This window comes from Castanea sativa, chromosome 10 (genome assembly GCF_040712315.1).
Source record: "Castanea sativa cultivar Marrone di Chiusa Pesio chromosome 10, ASM4071231v1".
Lineage (NCBI taxonomy): Eukaryota > Viridiplantae > Streptophyta > Magnoliopsida > Fagales > Fagaceae > Castanea > Castanea sativa.
Window position 1 is genome coordinate 2044049 of NC_134022.1, and position 18263 is coordinate 2062311.

Sequence of the window (18263 nt, forward strand, 5' to 3'; positions counted from 1 at the left end):
TAAACTATATGCTTTACCAACTAGACAGCACAATAAAAGTGGCAAGCTGATTAATTAATTTTATATATATATATATATATATATATATATATATATATATATATATGTGTGTGTATGTATATATTATGGAATCGTGTATTAATGTATGTAATTCACTAATTAAGTAGCAATCAACGTACCATCAACTTATATAAAATATATATATATATCCTATTCTCATAATATTTTATAAAAATTTAAAAGAAATTTCAGTCTCTCATTTATAAAAATTTCTAGAGTAGAGGGTTGATATCTGTATATTAAAAAATTGAGTAAAAAGATCCCTACAGTTTGGATCAGCTAGTTGTAAACTAATCCCATATGTCGTACTATTAATTCCATATCGTTGACCATAAGGTAGAATTATCCAAATTAACTCATTCATTTTAATTTCATTAACTATAATTGGTAAAAAAAAAATCATATGCCATGCTTGTATTATTTTTAAAATAATTTTTTTTACTATAAAGTGGTTACATGCAGATCACTTGACCATTTTCTGTGAGTTATATATTTAACAGAACTAATAAGATGGAGAGCAGGAGAAGTCAATTTTGTCTGAGCTATTGACATATATTATTGTGTAATTTACGGATAATTTCTGGAGCTGCCTTTGTCTCTGGTTTTCTTTGAATTAAATTCTTATCTATTGAACCAAATGATAATAATCAGCAAAAGTTAATGTCACCACAAGGAAAAATGAACGCTGTCATTTTTTACTAAGTGTGAATGGTATTAGAGACTCAAGTTTATCATAGCAACCCACGGACCGTAGCATATCAAAACAAATGGTGGTGTGGTGGTGGTTTAGTGGCGGTAGTGCTGTGGTGATTGGATTTGGGTTTGTTTGGTTTTGATGGGGTTGGGTTTTATTTAATTAGCTGTTTTCTTTGAAAAAAAAAATGCATCAAAAATATTAATCGTGGGCTCCAACTAATAAAAAATTTTGACGTCCAATGATGATTTAGATCTTTGCAACTTCATTAAAAAGAAAGCTTCGTTGTGTTAGTATGATAATAAATAATTATAGTAAAACTGACATCATAAGTTCAAGTAATATGTTATCAATAAATTGTTATCAATAAAAGAGGACACACCATACTATGGCTAGAAATCTAAGATAAACAAGGACCACGTTTTGTATGACTTCAATGAAGTTTTATAGCCGCCATTTGTCATCGCAAAATTTCTGAGTATATATGAGGCCTTTATGTGCACGTTGATTTAACCAAACTTTCTTTTTTCTTAATAGGTGAGTAGGACCGCCAAAAAGAGAAAAAGCTACCATTGGGTCAATGTTGATAGAATGAACCGTCATAGAAGTCAGTTTAACAATAATGATGCCAACTAAGAACAAACTTAGGGTTGGGGGCAAAGGGCATTGATAATAGCCTTTTTCTTTTTAACTTAGTAAGGATATTAATCATTTTCCAATATTAGAAAAAAGGAAAAGCTAATGGAAAATCTGATAGTTCAATTTTTTATTTTTTATTTTTGTGAAAAAACCAGTAATAGAAGATTTTTTCTATAGAGTCTTGCCACTAAAATATTTTGATACAAATTTGTAAATTTCCATAGAATTAGACAATTCAAAAAAAATTATAGGGAGTCAAGATACTGGTCAGTCAACCTTTGGCTGTAATGGTAACAACTAGGAAGTAAGAACAGACATGGGGTTAGGGGCAAAGTGCATTAATATTATCTTCTTCTTCTTGTTCTTTTCTTTTTGTCTAGTAGAGACATTAATTAGTTTCAATAAAAATTAAAAAAAAGGAAAGGCTAATGAGAAAATTGAAAGTTCCAAATTTTTGGTGAAAAAATAGTAATGGGAGTTGTGGGGGATCCGAGGACTGAGGAGTCCCAGCCGAGAATTAATTCACCTAATCCAAGCCAAGACGGGTAAGCAAACTCTGAAGACTACACTTACTCAAGGAGAGCAACAGGATCAAGACAACTGATATCCCTTAAAGGCCCAAGAATAGGAGAAGAGATAGCAATTGGGGCAGGGGTGGGAGAAGTTTTCTGAAGGATAAACCTCTCACCTCCGCATTCAATACTCTACACCAACCTCATCAGCTGCATTAATGTGAAAATGGTCCTTAAACAGTAATTTCACAGCTAACAACTCCTTCTATCACCTTCAGAAGGGTCTTAATGGGACAAGTATCCTAAAAAATGCTCTGAGACGTACAGGTGGAGGGTTAGGATGTAAGGGAATGGACTATAAAAGGAAGGGAACCCCCAGAAAAAGGGGATGAACAATCTCTAAGTTAAAAGAAAGAGGATATAAGAACACAGGATCATCTTGGAAGAGGTGGGAACTCTACTTATTTATAAGAAATTGATCATCGGACGTGCCTGAAGACGGTGTTACCCCCAATTCTCATTCCAATTATCTCTAATTAAGTGTTACTTTGAAATCTATGGCCTTGGACTTGGACTTACTTTTGCATTGCACTTGATTTAGAGACCCACTCTCTTAAAAATTCTGTTGTTCGGGTTTAACTTAAAAGACAAGGCACCACTGTTCTTAGTGGGTTAGGGCTTTATTTTCTACGCCCTTATAGGAGTCATTCTATAGATTTTTAATACAGAAAAATTCTAATACCAAATTCATAAATTTCCTTCACAAATTAGATAATTCAAACCAAATTATAAGGACTGGTCAGTTAACTTTTGACCGTAACGGTGACAATTAAGAATAGACTTGGGTTTGGGGGAAAAGGTTGTTAATATTAGCCTTTTTTTTTTCTTTTGGCTAATTAAGTTGAGATATTAATCAATTAATTCTCAATATTAAAAACAAAAAAGAATAATGGGAACATTGCGATTTCCAATTTTTTGGTGAATAAAATGATAATAGAAGAACCACATGGATAGTACCTCCCCCTTCCACTAGCTAAAATTGGCCCATTAACCCACCTTTTAATATATATATATATATATATATGAGGAAGATTATAAGGAAGATTACATTTGTTTATTTGGAGGGTTATTAGTAAATTTTGAAATAAAGCTACCTGAAAAAAAAAGGGCACGAACTAATTAGTGTTTGTTTCAACACTTTTTATTAACCCTTTAAAAAAGTGGGTTGAAATAAGGAAAATCTTTTTTGTAGTGTTAGTCAACCTTTGACCATAATAGAGTCAGTTAAGTGTGTGTTTGGATTGCACTTAAAAATTAAAATTATTTCATTATTCAACTTATTTTTGCTACTATTCATAGGTCTCAATGCACTTTTTGACACTATTCATGGACCTCACTGTACTATTTCAAGTCATTTTTACTTTTATCTACAATACTTTCAGCAATAATTTTTCAATTTTAACAAAATAAGTGGTATCCAAACATACTGTTAGAGTATACTTTGGGTTGGGGCAAAGGGCATTGATAATTTAGTATTAGCCTTTTTCTTTTTAACTAAGTAGTAAGGATATTAATCATTTTTCAATATAGAAAAAAGGAAAAACCAAGTTGTGAGGAACATCTATATTGTACACAAAATTGACATGACTCTGTCAAATTAAAGAAAAAAAATGAACCAATTGATATCTAAATTAATTTTTTTTTTTTTAGAAATAAGGATAAAAATTGACTTTTTTCAATATCAAAAAAGTGAAAAAAATTAAATTAAATAAGTTAAAGAGGATGGAAAGAAACTCCGGCAAGCATGACTTCATAAAATTGACATATTCTAAGGCACACCTATGTTTTTACACAAATAATTTAAAACAAAATAAACCAATTTGCAAATTTAATTAGAAATTTAAAGGTATTAAGCACGGCTATATAATTTTTAGATATGTGAGAAGATATAGCACCATGTTGTCTTACTCTAAAAATGCTATATAATTTCCTTTCCATTTATTAGGAAGTTTCAGTAAAGACTTTCCAAAAGAATTTTGAAGGTCATTAGACCCAAAAAGTTTATCCCTTCAGTGATAAACATTTCTAGCAATTTGATCTTCAGTAGGGCTCACTTTAAAATTGAATTTGCAAGATTAGGGACCTTAAAAAGAAGTTTTGGACGAATATTAATCGTTAGTGGATTGGTCTTTCTTTTTTCGTTGTGATAAACGAGTACAATAGCTACTTGAATCTTCTAAATTTGAGTTCTCACAAACCAATTTGCACCTGAATTCTAGGTTTCTTCCTAGCAATATAGGCGTAATTTCATAGAAAATTCAATCAGTAACCCAAAAACGATTCGGTTCTTCTAGCAAAATGATTAACAAGCACAAACTAACATGAACCATGAACCTGAATTCTAGGTTTCTTCCTCGCAATTCAGATGTAGATTCAGAGTATAGAATTGCTAGCCCAAGAACAACTAGCTTCTAAGCAAATGCATCCCGCGACCATCTTATAAGTTACTTCAACAATTTAAAGACCAATTGACTTTTAGTCAAATAGTCGTCTACTACTTATAGATCAATTTTGTTAGTGAACAAAAATCAAGTTTAAAAAACGAAGACATAATAAAAAGTGCAGTATGAAATTAGGTTTTTTTTTTTTTTTTAAGCAAAGTATTTGGTAAAAACTATCAAAAAGTGCTTTTGAAAAATATTTATAAAAGTGGTAGTTTGATTTATAAATTACCAAAAATGACAAGATATATATATAAAGAAAATTCTTTGTTTTAATTATCTCTCTTAATGCAAGTTATGGACACAATATTTTCACAAAAATTTCACTATAAAGTCTATATGACAAGTTGTTAATGGTAGGAAAAAGGGTTCGAGTTGAATTGGTACCTCTCCATGTACAAAGTACTTGGGGGTCTAAGAGGGAAAGGGTTTGAGCTGTGGGGTTAGCAGCATGTTGTAATTATTTCTCAAAAAAAAAATGGTAGCACTAATTTTTTTTCTAAAGAAAAATAGTACTAATTTAAAAAGTTTAGAAATATAATAAAATGTCACAATATTTTCACAACAATCATTGTTTTTAGTTGTGGTCAATCCTAATCTAATATTTTATTAATTTTATTTTGACATATGAAAGATTTGATACCTCAACTGTTGTGAAAATTTGTTGTGTTTTAACACAATTGTAATTTTTATTTAGTAAATTTCCTTACAAGATATACACGTGTCCCACTCACTACCATCTTGTCTCTGCTTCAGGTCTTCTTCCTCACCCAAAATACAGTTCTTCTTCTTCACCCAAAAGAAAAGAAGAAAGAAATATATTACACACACACAAAAACAAAAAACAAAAAAATGAGAGAGAAGAAGAAGCTGCAACTGCAGAAGAATAATCACGCAATAGAAGAAGAAGCCTGCAGCAGTAGTGGGTTTATGTTGGAATTGAAGAAGAATCATGTCGTAGAAGAAGAAGCCTGCAACAATGGTATTTTTTTTTTTTTTTGTAGAGATCTTGGTAAAATTGGGATTTCAAAATAAAAATAAGGGTAGTTTAGGGATAATGCTAAAAATAACCAACGGTAACATTTCAAACTTATTTGCTTTTTTGGCAAAGCAGCTCCAAGGTCCGTTTTTAAAACGCGATAGTCCTTCGTATTTGGAAAATGATTTTTTTTAATAATGCGTGGTGGCAATAATTTACCAAACACGCATTTTAGATTTTGGGGTTGAAAATGCACGTTTTAGGCTCTAAAAGTGTAAACAAACGCACACTAAAACCTCCACTTTTTCAAAAAACACAGTTTAAAAAAGCTGAACCAAACTCATCCAAAAGCAATATTGTGATAAGAAGAAAAACCAAAAGAATTTCCTCAAAATCTTTTTTTTTCCCCTAACTCCCACCCCTCAAAAAAAAAATTTGAAAAAAATAGTATACCAAAATGATTTTCATACTTAACTGAGAGAATTACCATAGTATTTGTAAATTTATAAAGCAGTAATAGATATGATATTTGTAAATTTATGTAGCAACAATAGCTATATACCAACATAGAATTTTGATTAAGATAACATCATGTGGGCTTAAACTCAGCTTGCATCAGATCTTAAGCCCAAATCTATCATCCATACAAAATGCTAGTGAAAAATGTAACTATGCATGTCACCAGCCCACAAGCAGAAACCCAAGTGCCTATTTATTAGCTTAGAGTCCAGTGCCATCCTATGCAATATGAGTTTGCCTGCCATTTGCTACATTTGCAAGGCACTTGGTGACAACTAACAAAGATATAACATAACATACTGCCAATAAATTACGGAGCCTAAATACCATCATGGGGTAATCAACTAATTCTGATATCTGAATATCATTTATAACAAAAGGAAAGTGAGAGAAAAAATTAAAGAGGGTATCAGGCTTATGGTCTAGCACCAAGACCATAAGCCTGATACTCTTTCTCATTAATGTAAAGAGGGCATTCCTGTATAGATAGTCTGGCTGTCTTAGAATATTCTTTCTGGTACATTTCTAAAGCAGACGTAAATTTGGATGGGGGAGTTAAATTTTTTCTCTCCCTGAAGACCATAAGCTCGATACTCCCTTTCAGTTAGATATAAATCACGCGGAATTTCCCCTCTTGGTATGGAAGTCACATCTCTGTGTGCAATACGCTGATCCCTTTCATGAGACAGCAAGGGATAACTAATAAAATCACCAATGGAATAAGGATCCCTAGGGAGTGTTTCGTTGAGATAATAAGGCCACACTTCTCTTCATCTTTCGTGAATTTCCCGAGTTTGATCATATATACTAAAATACTATCAGAAACAATGACCCCAAACTACTGAAGAAACAAGTAAATCTTACTTGTCTGACAGTAAGTTCTGTTTTGAATTTGTTCTTTTCATTATATATTTCCTTAATTGCCTTCTTAAAAACAGCCTTGGATAGTGGGAAACAATCCTTCTCAACTGTGAACCGCACCTGAAAATTAAAAATTCATCAGCACACGTGTGGCTAGAAAGATGAAGAAAAACACACATTATCAAGAGAAGTCAGCCACAAGAAAATCTGACCCGAACAGGAAAAGCCCCACCAAAAGCTCTTGGCTCGAGTTTCAAGCCCCCAGAAGACGATGCCTTATAAATCCCATACAGAAGCTTCAGATCAAAATCAAAGAGAAATAGTTTAAGCCCGGGTTTGATACTCATCACAAGATCTTTTTTACTTGTTGAAACACCCATTACAGAATAGCGGAAACAATCTGGCTTTGTCTTTGAATTGCACATGAAGATCAAGCCACCAAGTTTTTCTTCTTTCTTCTCCTTATTTCGTTTCCTTTCCCTGCCATCATGCTTTTCTTTGTTCTTTTGACTCTTTATACTATTGTTGGACCCACCATTATTTCCTTTGTTTCTCTGTTTTTGTTTGCACTTTTCCAACTCAGAGATCTTCTCTTGGTTCTTTTGAGGCCGTTGCCTCTTATCAGTACGCTCTCCAATAACAATATTCTTCTCTTTGCTTTCTTCTCTAGACTTTAGCTTATTAACATCTTGTTCCTCATTGTTGCTACTTTCTTTGTTGCCCTTCCATATTTGCTGCTTCTTCCTCCTCTTTTGTCTTCTCCGAACATGTGCACCAACATTATCTTTTCCTGTGTTGAAGGAATTACTGGCAAGAGGCTTCTTTGAAATTTTGGATTTGGCCTTTAATGATCTTGGAGTTTTATTTCTTGATGTCTCTGCTTCGTTCTTGTTAGAATCTGGTGTACTAGATGCCTCTTCAGGTGCCTCCACTGCCTCTTTGTTTTCTTCTTGTTTGTTCATGTTAGACTCTGGTCATGTCTTCACAGGAGTCTCTGCTTCCTTGTTATTTTCTTGTTCCATACTCTTAAGAACCACCCAGGCTTCCCAACCAAGATGTACCCCTGCAAGCACATTGCAAATAAAAACAATTTTTCTTTGTTTGCAGATTACCAGGAAAAATAGGATTAAATAGCTACAATAAAATGAAACCGAAACAAAAACAGAGACAGAGACAGAATCGAAAATAGAAAGTCAGAAACTCGAAGTAAACTGCGTTGAGATGGGAAAATACTTTAACCGCTTACAGGAATCTTAATCAATAGTTCACCAAATGCGCATGCTAGGAAAAAAAGAGTGGCAGAGGGGGTTCATCCCCAGTTTATAAAACTGAAAAGCACAGAAGGAAAGAAAAAGGAAGGTTTGTCTTCAAAGCCCATTTTTATTAAAAATAAAATAGGTTAAGGCCAATCATTTATAGCTCCAAATAGGCATACATATCATCAACCTGCAAACAATATCTCATCATCGTCCAACTACAACACCCAGTCCAACTTTCAAGTTCTCTGAAACTCCTTCACAGTAATATCCACTAATCAAATTCTCAATTTCTTTTCTTACTCGTATCAAAGTACCACCACATCTATCCATGAATTATATACAATTATGCACTTCTTCCCTAGTTCTGCAAAAAGACTTCAATTATATAATAGCCCCATCACTACCACTAGAAAGAAAAATTCCTTTTATTTTTCATTGATGCTTGTTCTTAGAGTGACTACCAAACAAATTATTATCTTTTGACAGATGCACTGTCAATCAAACAAGATAGCTCATTCTTACAAAGTCACGATTATGGTTATTCTATAATGGATGATGTTTCTTGAATATTTTTGTTTTAAGTATTTAGGAATTCATGGCCAATGGATATCAAAACTTATGTTTATTCCTTCTGTACTCCATGTATTTGATAAAATGCCCAATGTAAAGACTTTGTCCATCTTTAAAAAATTTGGGTTTATACCTTTCATGAAATTTGTTTATTTCCATGAGAAAAGCTTAGTTCAATCATCAAGACTCATTCTTGGACATATCATTATGTGAACTCTTGAGTTTCATGAACAAGACATAAACATGTTACTTTGATTTGCAAGTCATTTTTAGTTTCTAGATTTGAGGTGCAACGCTATATGCACTAGATCAAGATTAGTGCTATTACCATGATCTAAGTTTTACTTTGCCTAGGCATGAGCAGTGGTGTTTAGTCATATCATCAATTGAGGACCAGTTTTGTAAACTAATAAGAAATATATTTCTTACTGACATGATTCCCAAGACTTGTGAAACTATTTCTTAATTCAGTTTTACTCTTTGCCCTGTTTGGTTACTAAGAAATTGAGGGAATATGAAAGAATCCAATCCCATGGAATGAATGTCAACAACAAAGCAAGGGAGAATCAAATTCCATGAAATGAAGTTAAGTGTGCATTATGGTTTGCCAACTTCAACAGTTATAGTGAAAATTTGGATAGGCAAAAATATTTTGAACTTCTTCTAGCTATTTTGATATTGGCTCTAATGCCTTGTTTGAAGTTTAAGTTATCCTTACCAAGAACAAAATCTTGTTTTCACAACTAAAGTTAATTATTGATAGGATAAATCATTCATGTTATGCCTTCTACATTGCCTGCTTTGCCATCAAGTTTCATAAAATAAGGATAGAAATTGTGAATCATTAGATTGACAAGCCTTTGTGTTACCAAACTAGTGTGCATTTTAATACACTTTTGAATACAATTAATGATGCAATGGTGAATACTAGATAGATATTACCTTGAAGTCGTTATAAGATAGATTTTCTTGATGAACAATAACATAATGATCCTTTGCAATGTTTTAGACAAACTTGGAGCAAATTGAGCCTTGGCTTGCCAAGGATGAGCAATAGGCCAAGGATGAGGATCAACAAGTTGAATGTGAAGGAGCTGTGATTATTGGCTTGGATGACAAGACGAGATGGATAAGTGATGAAGTTCCAAGATTGAAGTCTGGCTGGTCTCCTTAAACAATAGGATTCGTTAGTTAGAGATAGAAATTATTAATAACTTATTTCCTGGACTTTTGGAGGTGTAGAGGATAGGATTAGGTTGTTTGCTAGTTAGTTATTATCAAGTTTATGTTAATAGTTGGTGCTTATCATAAGTTGTATTGCACATATATATGTTGTGCATTGAGTGCTATTTAAAGGGAAACAAATTAACAAAGATGGAAGTAGAAAATTAACACTCAAATTCATGAGTGATTGAGGTCACGTATCTTGAAGTTATTGAAGTTCTAGATTTGATATATGCTAGGTGTTAACTTCTTCTTACTTTGAAACAAGTAATGTGGTAGAAAGAATTGAGTATTATGCTGTATTGTCCAATTTTGACACTTCAGCATCTTTGTTTATTTATACAAAACCATTACAAGTATGTATAGTATAAACCAAGAGAATGTAATAAAATGTAGTTATTCTTTTCATGATATTTCAATTTCTAAATTGATGGTTGTGACTTATCTTTTGAAATGTTATCAAGCCAATTATGGTAGTTTTGATTACGTAAAAAAAGATGGTAAGAGACTACGTACATTTTTTTTCCATCAAAATTAGTAGAAAACACATAATTGAATAATCAATTTAGTGACAAATGCTAATATCATTCTCAACTATTGGTCATGTATAATTTGATTACAAGGACAAAATAACAAAAGTTCTATTGACACATAGACTTATATTACAAGACTTATAATTTGATTACAAGGACAAAATAACAAAAGTGTGCTTCAAGATCAATTGCTTTGTCAATCTCAAATGGATAAATGCCACCCACCCGAGAATACTAAGCACTTGTACAGCCTTTCCTTGGTAAAAGTTTAAACTCAACACTGCAAAAAGGCTTTGTATCATCTTTGACATCTTGTAATAGATGACCAAAGCTGTTAGTATTGAATTTGGTTGAGTAGAATTGAATACACCAATAGCTAAGCACATTCAATATTAAAATCCTATAACTCAAGTTCATGACTAACTCAAGAGCACCTTCCAAGCCCTTGAATAGCTTCATTAGTTGGCTCATTCTATTGCTGCAAAAGCAAAGGAATGGAAATAAGCAAAATACAAAATAAAAAACTTGAGCAAGCCTAATATGCAAAAAAAATCAATCCTTAAAATTTGGTATCAGGGTTTTGCAATTGAACATCAATTTCATTGAACCAAAAATAGTAATTGAGCACCAATTTCAGAATGCCACTCCCCACCACGCAAATTTAGAGCTAAAGTCCAACAAACCAAGTAATGTGGCAAAAATTTCTTACAAATCCTGATACCAAATTAAGTAAAAATTATGATCAGCAGAACTATAGAAATGAAGTAAACACAAACATGATCAGTTCTCATCAAAGAAAGATTCAAAAGGTGAAAATGAGATACACCCAACTGATGAACAAATACTTGCTTCTTCTTTTTCCCTCTAATCATTGTTGCAATAGCAGAAACATAAGACTACACAGGTCTCATGTACATGAAATTTGGGTGTGGTATCAAAACAACCTATAAATCCCATATCTTTTGGAAATTATAATACCATAACATGAACTAGCCAAAAATATATTATTAGATTCTTGTATTGTTGCAAAGAACCTATTTAAAATTAAAGATTTTGAGTGACTGTTCCATAGTTATAATTAAGTTACATTTTCTCAAACAGCTTATATGCAAAATTATCAAACACATGAACATGTTTAAATAGGGAAAAACAGAGTAATGCTCTCACAAAGACCTCATTCAAGGCAAAGCTCGGATTCACATATTGGTAATAGAAATAAAAATTAAAAAACTCAACAGTTCAACCAGGCCAAAGACATAAATTTTTTAGAACAAAAACAAGAACCAAAATGAAAATTTGAAACAAAAAGAACAAGAAACTGCAATTGAAATCCAATGCATTGGTTTTCAGATCTAGAAGGTTTGGATTTCCCAAATTCATGCTCAAAGAAACAAGATGAATGAATGAGAGAGAAAAACATACTCTTCATCAAGACGAGGAAACGCGAAGGAGTCTTGCGGCAATGAGCGGGGCAGTGTTTAGATCGCCATCGCTACTGATTGGGAATTTGGAGACGGAAAGTTCAGGGTTGGGAGAAAATGACCCTAGGATTCGGTGGAATAATTTGTTTCCGCTGCCATGTATTATGCTTTTGGTTTCTTGGCAAGATGAATCCAAATAAATAAGAAATACATTTATTTTTCATATGTATATCTATTGACATGCACATATGGTATACATTTTTTTTCTTTGTTTTATAAGTGTGGGAGTTTTGTTCTCATATTTACCATCTAGTTGACATAAGTAAATTTCCATTTTATATACGAACTCATTTTTCTTTTATGGTGATGAAGTGCTCATTTCTCCTGTATATAATAGCAAAATGATAAGATTTTTTTACACAAGCATATCTCACTCATTTACATTGATATAGAAACACTAATTTAATCTTTTTTTTTTTTTTGGGTTTGACAAAAAAAAAAAAAAACTTCTTATCTTTGTTCTCGAGGAATTCGGTTAGAAAAGACTTGATGTTTGTTCTTGTGCTTGTTAGATCTTCTGACTTAGGTATCAATTGCATTTATTATTGTCTACAAGAATGAGATTGTTGATTAGATCATGATCTAGTGTTATGTTGTTTTGGGATTAACTTTCTCTTTCATCTCTTTATTTTTTTGGATTAGTTTTCATTTGGGGCATTAATTTGAACCTCTTTTATTGTAGACCAATGCAAGCACAAGTGAGTCCGGAGAGGAAAATGATGTTGATGACTTCAAGGATGACTCAATGTAAGATTCAGGTAAGGGGAGACAGGAAAACAATGGTGATAGCTTTGGAGGATGACTCACTAAGATTTAAGTGAAATTGGAGAGAAAAATACTTAAAATGACTTCGAGAATGACTCAAAGGAAGATTGATCTTTTAATTTATTAATGATTGATTTCTAGAATAGTATAACTTTTATTGTTGAACGAGTGAAGTAGTGCTTTTTGTTTTTGGTTGTGAAGTTAGAGTTGTAGACATTATTGGATGGATCAAAAAGTTTGCCTTAATGTATTGGTGTGTTACGGATAAGGATGAGACTCATAGTAGCTTTGTCATGGGGCTTTGGAGCTAAGACAAGGCTATTGTATAGTCCAAGAAATCATATGAATTTTTATTAGTGAAACTGTAGTCTCGTAGATAAATTGATGGATTGCTTTAATCAAGCAGTGAATTTTTTGCTCATCTCTAAGAGGTGGAAACCATATAGCAGGATCCCTAGCTCATATATAAGGAGTGAAAAACAAATATTCAGCAAAAAAAAAAAAAGTGAAAAACAAATACTAGCCTACCGTTTAGTTTGGGTTGGTGAGGTTCTAAGTTATCTTACATTTGCTTTGCTAATGATCTTGCTTAGTATGTTTATATTTATTTATTTTAGATGAAGTTACTAGGGATCATACCTTAGACATTGAGACACAACAAAGGTTGATCGAGGTGCTGTTAAGCCAAAAAAACAAGTGTGAGAATTGAGATTAAGCTATTAGGATGTGAATTTAATCCTTTGTCTCAGTGAAACCCATGTTAAAAAATGGCTTAGTAGTACCAATAGTGGTTGGCCCTTTCAATTAAGTGGGTTTAGATGCCCAACACTATCCCAAGTTTGTACCCTATCTTCTTATTACTTAAATCATTGGTCTTTACACTCTTAATCAATATGAAAATTGCAAAATTTCTAAGAACATAATGTTTTAAATGACATAGAAGAGTGCCAAATATGAATACAATGTAACAAGGCTTTTAGTAGGCATATTCGCATATCGCTACTCAATACTGATACAACACAAATAATGAAACACTTACCTGCAACTCAATTTTCCTTTTACTAACAACCTAGTTATATATTAAATATATGTTTAACATTTGTACTTACACAATGCAATGACACCTTGTAAAAAAAATAGGCAAACCCAAATCCCTATTTATAGGGCCCCTTAGCTCCGAAATTTGTCTCTTATTGGAGTGGTCCTCTCACAAACATGTGGGCTCATGGATGGAGTTATATATGGACTGGTGGGGGTAATGGCCCCCCTAAACCCTTTTTTTTTTTTTTTTAGTATTAGTATATTAGTAAATACTAATTTTTTTGTTCAATAAAATTACGCTTTGTCCTCCCTTAATAATGTAATCAATTTTTTTAAGAGTAATGTTATAGTCGCAAACTTTTATACAACATTTTTACAAACTATTGAGGTAGCAAATTTTTATTGGTTTGTATACTTGCATCACTTTTTACTTACCAATAATCACTCACCATATTACCAATTTGAAAATTTTTGTAGTTTTATCATTTTTCACCTTTTAAAGCCATAAAAAAATTAATATATTAAATCTAAAACAAAATATACAAGCCCAAAAAAATTAACCCAATAGAATCAAAGGCTGGAGGCGTTGCCAATAGTGAGTAGCAGAGCCGCTCCCTAACTTCAAGTTCTAATTCTGTCATGAAAACGACACTATCCTTAAGAATGAGTGCACCGAAATCCCTATTTAGCCCATTCCTTAAACCATTAGTTCTTCATTGTTTTTATGTTCTGATTCATTGATATGGTATTTGTTCTTATAATATTTTTTGAAACTAATTTGTGAATATGTAGATGCTATTGCAACCATATTGCCTTGAATTAATTAATAAAACCCTGAAACTTATTGTACACTTTTTCCTGTAAATACAATTTCAAGTGATAAGAGTATATAAGTTGGCAACTTGGCAGTGGAAGACTGGAAGCTAAAAATGAAGCAAAGGCGCGTGCTAGCGGTAGCCCTCAAAAGCAAGTACTAATGGGGTAATTTCACCTTGAAGTAGAGATCACTGGCAGCTTCATGTTCTTCCAAAAATAGTGACCATAAATTGGTCAGTCAAATTGAATGAAAGTTAAGAGGCAGAATCAATAAAGATTTTAGGATTTTAGTTTAAAGGGTTATCTTGAACTTGTCTTGTGTCATGAAATTGAGAGGAGCAATATCATTCGAATTTGGGTTTAAGGTTCAATGGTAGTGATGTTGAAGGGCACTCATTACTGATTTGGGTTTGAAATGGGGAAGAGGATCCATATCATTTGGGTTGGGTAGTGCACACATTGGGTTGAGCCCAAGATTGCCAATGCCTACTTTATTATTAAAAACTAAGTTGCCACATCATTAAAAAAAAAAATTAATTACCTAATTGCTTTAATAGACACATAGAGACGTTCATCCAAAAAAAAAAAAAAAAAAAGACACATAGAGCCAAGAAAACAAAAGAGACTAGACAAAGGAACCAATTATACTCATTTTGAAAATTTAATAGCTAAAAGCGCTCATTAAAAATATTAGAAACTATAAAAGCACTCATTATGTAAACATTATGGAGCAAAAGTGTTTTTTTTTTAATTTATATAATATAGTTTTAGACAATAAGAAAATTGAGTTAATTTTTAAGAAATTTTAAAGTCTAAGGTCTTGCATATATTTTATTATATAATATAATTTGATCTTAATTAATAAACATCAGAACAAAAACATCTGCCTCCATGCTTTGTGGTTTAAGATGTAAATTTTGAAAATTGTAGGGGCTGAAAAATATTTGCCAATGTGGTGTGATTAGGGTATGACTTCTCTTTTTTTTTTTTTTCTTTTTTTGTGCTGAATGTGATTGGGGTGTGACTTTGATAGATCATATTGTTTTGTAGCTCATGCTTTGTCTTCACTTCCACTGTTTGCATAGTCCTTTGTCATAAATATAGATATATTGTTTGATTTCTTAATTTTCATTTGTCTTTTTTTTTTTTTTTCTTTTCTTTTGAATGTTTGGTATTCAAAGAGTTAGGGTATGCTGGGTTGAGAAGATGAAGAGTGAGAAGATAGAAAATAGTTAGAATGATAGAAAAGTAGAGGGATTAAAAACTTTTTTGTTTGGTTGAGTAGAAAAGTAAAAATAAAAAAATAAAAAAAATAGTTTATATAAATTACTCTTATACTCCTGCTATTTGTTTTACTTTTCTTTATTATTACATTACATTATATTATATATGACAATTATAAAGAAGCCATCCATCATTTGGTTACAAAATAAAAGCCACCGTTGATTCAAAAAAGTTTAAAGAAAAAAACAAAAGAGCCCCATTGTTAAACACAAACACAACCGTTGAGACTTGATTTTTTTTAAAAAGCCACAGTTTGATAAAAGAAAGAAAGAAAAAAATCCTACTGTTTGATAAAAGAAAGAAAATAGAAAGATCAATGATTTTTTTTTAAAAAGTCACTGTTTGAGAAACGAAAGAAAGCACGTAAAAGAAAAAAAAAAAAAAAAAAAACTTGAACCTTTAACACAACACAAACACAGTGAAGGGAAGGACACATTTAGTAATTTGTCATCTACCCCTCTCCTTTACAATTTTTTCTCCTCTAATCACTCTAATTTGGAGAGATTTCTTTCTGGTGGCCCCAAAGAGAAAATGTATAGGTCCCACAAAAATCTCTTATATTTTCCACCATTACTAAACAACCCCACAAATTATTTTTTCTCATTTATTTTTCATTCTCCCACTTTTCACCCCAACCCAACAGACCCTTAGTGTTAGTTTTGTTATTAGCAATGAGCGTGGAGAATTTATGGGGCAATGTGTTCATTGGAAGCAATTGGATTAGATGCAAAGGATATGGAAGCACTAGCGGCTCTAGGCTTTTGAATTTTTATAAAGTGCTAATCCCCAGTTTGGATGGAGAAGGAGGGAAGGGGAGTAGGGGGGAGTTGGCCGAAAATTAGCCTAACTTTTGGCCAACTCCCCCACTACTCCCCTTCCCTACTTCTCCACCCAAACTGGGCATAATATCCAAAAAAATTGATATGGCTAACAGTGGACATTTGTACAAGTTAACAGCAAGAAGTATGACTAATCTTTTGCGTGTTGTGTCCTCACACAGAGAAATTATTAGGTCTATTGGGAGAACTCCTGAAGTGGTCTTCCTAATTAACGAGATGATTTCACTTATGCAATGTGAGTCAGTTTCCTAATTAGCACAAGAAATAAAATAAAAAAATCTCAAATCACCAGGTGATGTTATATTTGCATAAGTGATAATGTTTTATTGGTTGGAACTTAAAAGTTAAAAGAACCCTGGAAAACCACTTCTACAGTTCTTGATGGACCAAGTTATTTTTCACACTGGTAAGTAAAAAAAGGGCCCGCTCAGTATTTAGCTATTTATTCTAGACTAGTAGATAGCTAAGTATTCTAAACTAGTAGATGGCCAACAAGATTGGCTAGAAGTTGTGTTAAACATGGTTGTCAAAATCGCGATCTGGATCATAGGATCGCACGATTTTACGATCCCACCTCACCAAAACGTTTAGAATCGCACTAGGATTGTAAAAATGGTAGAATCGTACGTAGGATCGTATAGGATCATAGGATCGTATGGGATCCTATCAATCCTACCAAACACATAAATTTTTGGTTTTTTTTATTTTTTTTTTGGGATAAATTTTTTGTTTTGATGAAGTTTTAAGGTTTTTTTTTTTTTTTTTTTTCCATGTTGTGATGGTATGACTTTTTATTTTATTTTTATAAAATTATGTTAACCAAAGTAAATGTTTTCTAGTTTCTAGTTCACTTGTTTTCAAAATGAAGAAATGCTACATCATTTCTAAATGAAGAATTTGATGTTGGCTTTGCTATTTTTTAAGCTATAATATTGTTAAATTTGTTTGATTAATATACTAATTTGTGTTCTAATATTATTAAAATATTTTTTATATATAATTTTATCAGTTATGCTTGTATTTGTATATTAATTGATTGATTGACTTTTTTTTAGCATGCTCTTTAATTGTTGTTGAGTGGTATAACTTGAATAGTTAAGTGTGAAATTATATCTTAATGTCTTTTGCAACTATAGTGTACAAATATATAATGTCTACATGGATGATGAAATGGATAATGATGATTAGGAATTTAGGACGGTGGCTATAAGAACCTTAGAATGGGAATAATTAAATGTCCACTTCACCTTAATATTCATCTTACTTTGGGATTTCATATTGTAGTTAGCTAGTTTTCATTTGCTAACTTATTTTGAATTTCAAACTTGGAACCTAAAACTTGAAAAATATTTTCCATATGTTTTGATAAATATATTGGTATTTGGTTGCTAATTAAACATTTATTGAACTTTTTAGATACATTGGATCAAAACTTAAATATATTTGTTTCGATAGTATAAACTTAGCAATGTATGACATGCAAATTACATCATATGATGCAAATCTTAGTTTTTTTTTTTAATGGATGAATTTATGATTTACGTGATTATTCAATATACAAAGTCATTATCAACGAGTTTTTTGCTTTAAATTTGAAAATATATAGGATCTTACTATTCACCATCCAATTCTACGATTTACGATTTCACCTACCTTTAACTATCTTATATAGGATCCTGATTTTGA

At 31.9% G+C, this 18263-nt stretch overlaps 1 protein-coding gene and 1 long non-coding RNA gene across 2 annotated transcripts; both read right to left on the reverse strand.

Annotated features, from left to right (window-relative positions):
- Nucleotides 1-6415: 6415 nt before the first annotated feature.
- LOC142611860 (uncharacterized) lies at nt 6416-7830 on the reverse strand. The gene is made up of 2 exons (XM_075784001.1): nt 6978-7830; nt 6416-6885 (listed from the first exon to the last, which is right to left on the reverse strand). The coding sequence occupies exons 1-2, from the start codon at nt 7725-7727 to the stop codon at nt 6712-6714; spliced, it is 924 nt and encodes a 307-aa protein (XP_075640116.1). The 5' UTR covers nt 7728-7830; the 3' UTR covers nt 6416-6711.
- Nucleotides 7831-10370: 2540 nt separating this feature from the next.
- On the reverse strand, nt 10371-12119 carry LOC142614024 (uncharacterized). Its single transcript, XR_012840346.1, has 2 exons — nt 11774-12119; nt 10371-10829 (listed from the first exon to the last, which is right to left on the reverse strand). It is a non-coding gene; the product is annotated as an uncharacterized LOC142614024 (long non-coding RNA).
- Between the last annotated feature and the right edge of the window lie 6144 nt (nt 12120-18263).